We start from the raw sequence: 6,093 nt of genomic DNA, 5'->3' as shown, positions 1-6,093 counted from the left end.
ATCCATAAAGTTTTTCTCTTCTTTTCCGAGGAAAAAGGGGAAAAATTTTAGAGAAAGGGGGTGAGAAAAGAAAAGATAGATAGAGGGAGGGAATCAAGTATAAGGACTAAATAAGAAAACGCTTAAGGCGGAGCGAAAAGGAAGCTCCGTCCTCAAAATTTGTTGGTATTGGGGATGTTCGTCACCCACTGCCCACAGGCCACAGGGGAGCGGAGTCCTCAGCCCCAGCCGGCCCTTCGCTCGCTCGGTCTCCACAGCCCACAGGAGCCTACAGCCACCCCCACAGGCCACACCCCAATCTCTCTCTCTCTCTAACTTTTCTCTGGATAAGAAGAAATTAAAAAAAAATCAAAATCACATTCTAAAACCATAAAAACTCTGGACAATCTCTAGCCTTCACCACTCCGTGGTCTGTACAGAAGAAAGGGTTCAAAAATAAATAGAACAGAATCCCAATTCCCACGACGAGACCCTCTCTCCCCCCACATTTGACATTCTCTCTCTTCTCTTTATTTTTCCTTTCTCTCTCTCTCTCCCTTGATAGAGAGAGGGGAGAGAAATCTCTTGTTTTCTCAAACCTCGGTCCTCCCTCCAAGTACAAATCAAATTGAGAAAAAACTCTGAAAAGAGCAAAAACCCAGAAAGAAGTACATGATACCACCGCAAGATAGAACAAGGAGGAAAACAACAGCAAAAAAAGAGAGAAGACAGGGGTGTTGGGTTTGGGAGGGGCAGACGGATGATGATGTCCAACAACAACAACAACAACAACGGCGCCGCGGCAGCTACAACCGAAGATACGTCGACGGGCAGTGGGGCCGGTGGAGGCCTGAAAAAAGGTCCTTGGACAGCAGCGGAGGATGCAATTCTAATTGAGTACGTGAAGAGGCATGGAGAAGGCAACTGGAATGCTGTTCAGAAGAACTCCGGCCTCTCTCGATGCGGAAAGAGCTGTCGTCTTCGTTGGGCCAACCATCTCCGCCCTAATCTCAAGAAGGGCTCCTTCTCTCCCGACGAAGAGCGTCTTATTCTCGAGCTTCATTCCAAGCTCGGCAACAAATGGGCTCGCATGGCTGCTCAGGTCTGTTTACTTTAATTCTTCTTCTTCGTCGTCGTAATATGCTTTCCTGTTTCCCATATTGACCTACCTTTTTCATTTCTCTTTCTTGTTAGCTTTGTTTTTTCTTCCTCTTTATGCTTTTCATTTTCTTCTGTGTTAAAGTTCATATAGGCATCCATCTGCAATTTTTGATTCTGACCCTTTCTCTGTACTTGTACCTGTATATGTTAGCTGCCCGGAAGAACGGACAACGAGATAAAAAACTACTGGAACACCAGAGTCAAGCGACGCCAACGGGCCGGGTTACCGCTCTATCCACAGGATATACAGAAACGAGCGACTGCATGCAACCTGAACCAGCATCACCAGCCCCACCTTTCTCCTTCTCCTCCACCTCCGGTGCAGCTCTCAATGACCCAACAACCGAAACAAAATTATGGGTCTCCTCTCTCGCTCTTCGACTCCGTGAATATTCCCATGACGACCCCTCTCATCGCCCAACATAGTGCCCCTTTACTTCCTACTCCAATTCATCGATTCAAGCAGTTACGGGACAACAATAATGCTGGTTTTTCTTTCTCCTCTTCTCCTCCTACACCACTACCACCTTCATCGTCTTTGTTTGGTGAGTCTCTCTCGACCCAATTGCCGCCAATTCCATCCCTTCAATTCAATTCCGGCCATTTTGACCTCAATCCACCGACTATTCTGCAAACTCCTTTTGAACCCGACGGAATTACTCCTTCAGGTTCTGCTTTCTCCACGAAGATGGAGCTCCCTTCAAGCCAATTGCCCCAGCCCGCAGCCACAGCTGCCGCTTCGGGCACCACAAACGATTACAAGATTCCCCCCCTTGCCCGGAGCAACAGTGGGTTATTGGATGCTCTGTTACAGGAAGCCCAAACTATGGCTGCTTGCGACGAAGATTCTAGGAGAGAAGGATTGTCAGGAGACAAGTGTGGATTAAATGGATTGCTTGGTAATGCCCTGCCGTCTGGGTTAGTTTTCAGCGAGTTAGGATCTGTCAGCCAGTGGGACGAATCAAACTCTGCTCACTCGTCAATAGGTGAGTATCTTCTTTGTGTATGTTAGTCTGTTGGGTCTCGAAAATGGAAGCTCTGTCTCCATGACGTCAAGATCGAAAAATTCGTCATTTTTAGTTCAATTTTGAACGTTTCAATCTTATGAGAATAACGGAATTTGTTTATGTAAACATTTTGTTGAGAATCTTAGTTCTTCTATTTTGTGCATGTTACTGATTGATGCTCCCTGGTTCTTATATTATTATTTGTGTTCTGTAACTCTGTTTACTGGTTTTTCTTTTATTTTCTGGGATCCATATTCCTTCGCGTACATTGTTCTCTCTCTCTATTAGTCTATTATACATTTAAACTCCATAATTTTTTACATGTTTCTAAATTACATATTTAAATCTAATTCAATTGTTGACCCACTATCTATTTAAATTGCTTTGAATGTGAATCCGATATGAATAGCTCCTTTCAAAAGTCCAAGCTCCATTATTGCCTGCAAATGAAAAAGAACTCCATTATTGCCTCTGAGTTTCTTTTGAATCTTATATATTCATATAAAAATGGGTTTCTTCTCCTTGATTTTCGCAGGGGCGAAGACAAAGACAGAGCCAATAAATGAGATCAATTCAGTGTTGGACGATGACCTATCGGGCCTGCTTGATATCATTCCATCGACCATGTCAGTCCCGGAGTGGCACAGCGATAGCGGCGAAATATCAAATGGGCAATCGTCGGGTTTGACGGACGACGATATCGGACTCGAAATGCAGCAACTAGCTTCGTCCCTCTCAACTGCCTCTGCCACCACCACAGACCCAGACTGGACTCTCGGCTCCTGCTCTTGGAACAACATGCCCGGAATTTGCTGAGATCTCTCTGAGACCTTCCATTTTTTTAGTCCAGTGATTAGAGAGGTTGATGAGCCATTTTATTTGTTTAATCTCTCACTTTCGTGAGGTTCGTCCTCAATGGGGCTAATTTATCTCGTTCAGTTGTTGTGCTGTTTAAAGCTTAATTCTTTAACTTGCAGAGAATTATGATTTTCAAATATATTTACAAAATTAATATACAATCTTCTACAGTTGCCATTGAAAAAAGCTGCAGTGTCGTTGCTTCATGCTTGTAATCTTCTACATTGCTTCTTTCTTGTTAATTAAAGGGATAAGCAACTTTTGGGCCCTAATATCAGTAAAAATAATATTTTTTTAAAAAAAATCAAAAATAAAATAACTTTTAAAAAATAATATCAATAAAAGCAAAATCAATGTTTATGAGTTTTATGGGCTCTGATGAGAAGGATGATGGGCTTTGTCTTATTATCTAAATTCGATGGGCTTACGATCATAACTAAATTTATCCGTGAGCTAAATATATACATCCACTATTAACCCAATTGGCGCATATCTTGCTAAATTTAGCTTTCATTTGGTGGGGTCATCCCTATTTTGACAAAAAAAGTAGGGTTCGTGTCGTGAGACAGACCAGAGTGGAATAGGAGTGCAAACGGATCGGATCGGATATATTCGAATCTAATTCAATGCTGTTGATTAGAGGTGCAAAGTGGGCTATATCGCCCTCCCCAGTGAAAAGTTTGGGGATTGGCCTGGCATGGCCCACGGCCCAAGCCCGTGCCATGCCATGCCATGGGCCATGTTGGCCTGTGGGCCATGGATCGAGCCAAAAGCTATTTTTGTCTATTTATTTAAAAAAAATGAAAAAAACTTAAAATTTTAATTTTATATGAATTTTGACGTATACAATTACTTATATATAGATTAATTAAATAAGTTAGTATAATAAAATTGGAAACAATTGTTTATTTTATTAATATATTATATACTATATTTTATTATATAATTATAATTTATATAATATATTCTATTATATATATAAATATATATATATATATATATAAATAGTATATAATATGGGTCGTGCCAGCCCAGCCTGCGGACCTAAAACCCTAGGCCCAGCATGGCACAGACCATTGTGTCGAGCTTGGCACGACCCACTTGCCATTGTACTGGGCCATGCCAGGCCAGGCCGATTTATACCTCTACTGTTGATGTCGGATCCTATCAAATCTGATAGGACTCGATCTAAATTTGAATCTTATTGGATCCTTGGATCTTCAGATCTGATTTGATCTCATTTATTTTCTTTAAAAATTAATAAATTATTAAAAGAAAAAATAAAAATATGCCAATTTAAATAAAGAAAAAATTAATTATTTTCATCATATATATAAATGCTTTTATAAAAAACAAATAATGTAACAAATTTATAAAAATACAATATAAATAATATATTTATAAATAACATATATATGTATTATATATATATATTTATATATTTATTTATTTATAAATATATAACACATCGGATCGAATATATCTTGGATCGGATCATGATCGAACCATTTGCACCCTAGAGTGGAACAGGTAAAAAATGGTTCACGTGGGACAATCTCATCCCCAAACATCGCCCATTTAACCCTTTTTTTTGCTTGTTTGATTAGTGAAGGTTCTGTTTGTATAAGCTTTTGATTTTGAATTTTAGGCTGTGGAAAACAAAATTGAGCCAAAGAAAGTGTTTTACGTGTTTGGGAATCGTTGCTTTTAGATACATTACAATCTAAAAAATTGAGACTTTGTGATTTTAGGTTTTAAAAACAAAAATCCTGAAGCATATCCAAACACAAGCCAAATTAGTGGCCTTGATTCTTCAATACATTTAACGTGCGAGAGAAAACATAGGGCTATTTCCGATTTTTTAAGTGGCCAAAACAGGATCGTGTTTCTCGTTCCATCATTCGTTTATTCATTCATTTGTATGTCCTCTCTGTACTACAATATCTTTAAAGAACCATTTAACCTAAATGCTTATGCTGTTAGGTGAGATCCTTAAATAGGCTTTTATTTTCAAACACGTCCTTTGATCATACAATAGTCCATCGAGCTTGAAGCTTGGATAGACACAGATCTATCTGTACCTTATGTTGAAACTTAATTAATTATAATGGAGGTGATGGGAATCAAACATTAGATCACTTGGTCAAAGATACCATCTCAAAAACAATTCTAACCTAAAAGCTTAAGCTGTTAGGTGAATTCCTTGAATAGGTTTTTATTCTCTAATACAATAAATTTGGATTGAATCTTCGAATTGAAGCGGTAAAAAAGGAGTTGAACCGGATGACTGAGTTAAAGTTACTTTTGGGAGTTGAGACACGATACCATTAAAACCAGAAAACCACCCATTTGAGTTGATGCTTCTTTTTCATTCTTAGCTGAAAAATCAACTCATGCACCCAGCTAGATGTAGTGGAGCTTAGTCTGAAACATTTCTTTTAACTGACTGGTTGATGTATTTACTCTCTGCTTAATTTCTACATTTCTGAATTCCAAATGAAGGTGAAGGTGCCCATCAAAAAGAAATTCTAATTTAGGGTTTTGAGGGGGACATAGAGGTTGCATGAGCAGAGAGTAGAGGTACTTTGTCCATGCACAATACGTGCTTTGGTGGAGGCATTTCCCACACCACCTCATTTTAAGCCACTGATTCCTCCACCACCAATTACCCTTAAAAGAAATGAGTGTCACATCAGCCATGTGTTTTCCCTCTCCAGCCTTAGCCTTAGAGATCATGTTTAGTGGGGTTCCCTTTCCCTCTCCTCCCTCTTCAGCCTCTTCTGCCAAGCTTATTATTATCTCTCTCTCTGAATGGAATCATGGAATCTTCTCCACTTTGGTCTGAGGAAGTTCTAAAATTATCAGAGTTGTTGGAAAACCCACTAGAGCAAATCAGTTGTAAATTGTGGACAAGGAAATTAAAGATAATCATGAAAAGATGAATGAAAATGTGAAGGTCGGACCTACTCTAATCTTACTAATGATCCCATTGAGGAGTTGGGAAGATGCTAGTTGCCTTGCTTGAAGGTGGCATTTCTTCTTTTGACCACACATTATATTCTCCCTCTCCCTCATTTTTAGAGGGTGA

At 39.4% G+C, this 6,093-nt stretch overlaps 1 protein-coding gene across 1 annotated transcript; it reads left to right on the top strand.

Moving 5' to 3' along the window:
* Positions 1–356: 356 nt before the first annotated feature.
* On the top strand, positions 357–3,072 carry LOC104610953 (transcription factor MYB97-like). The gene is made up of 3 exons (XM_010277826.3): positions 357–1,081; positions 1,292–2,126; positions 2,683–3,072. Exons 1-3 carry the CDS (start codon positions 740–742, stop codon positions 2,961–2,963), a joined length of 1,458 nt encoding a protein of 485 aa, XP_010276128.1. The 5' UTR covers positions 357–739; the 3' UTR covers positions 2,964–3,072.
* The last annotated feature ends 3,021 nt before the right edge of the window (positions 3,073–6,093 follow it).

This window comes from Nelumbo nucifera, chromosome 1, assembly GCF_055504915.1.
Source record: "Nelumbo nucifera cultivar China Antique chromosome 1, China Antique-T2T, whole genome shotgun sequence".
Taxonomy (NCBI): domain Eukaryota; kingdom Viridiplantae; phylum Streptophyta; class Magnoliopsida; order Proteales; family Nelumbonaceae; genus Nelumbo; species Nelumbo nucifera.
The sequence above is the reverse complement of the archived record's forward strand: the minus strand, read 5'-3'. Positions and strand labels throughout refer to the sequence as shown.

Coding starts and splice junctions, on each gene's coding strand:
- LOC104610953 (XM_010277826.3), top strand. CDS start 740: ATGATGATGTCCAACAACAACAACAACAACAACGGCGCCGCGGCAGCT. Junction 1,082..1,291: donor GGGCTCGCATGGCTGCTCAG/GTCTGTTTACTT, acceptor TGTATATGTTAG/CTGCCCGGAAGAACGGACAA. Junction 2,127..2,682: donor CTCTGCTCACTCGTCAATAG/GTGAGTATCTTC, acceptor TGATTTTCGCAG/GGGCGAAGACAAAGACAGAG.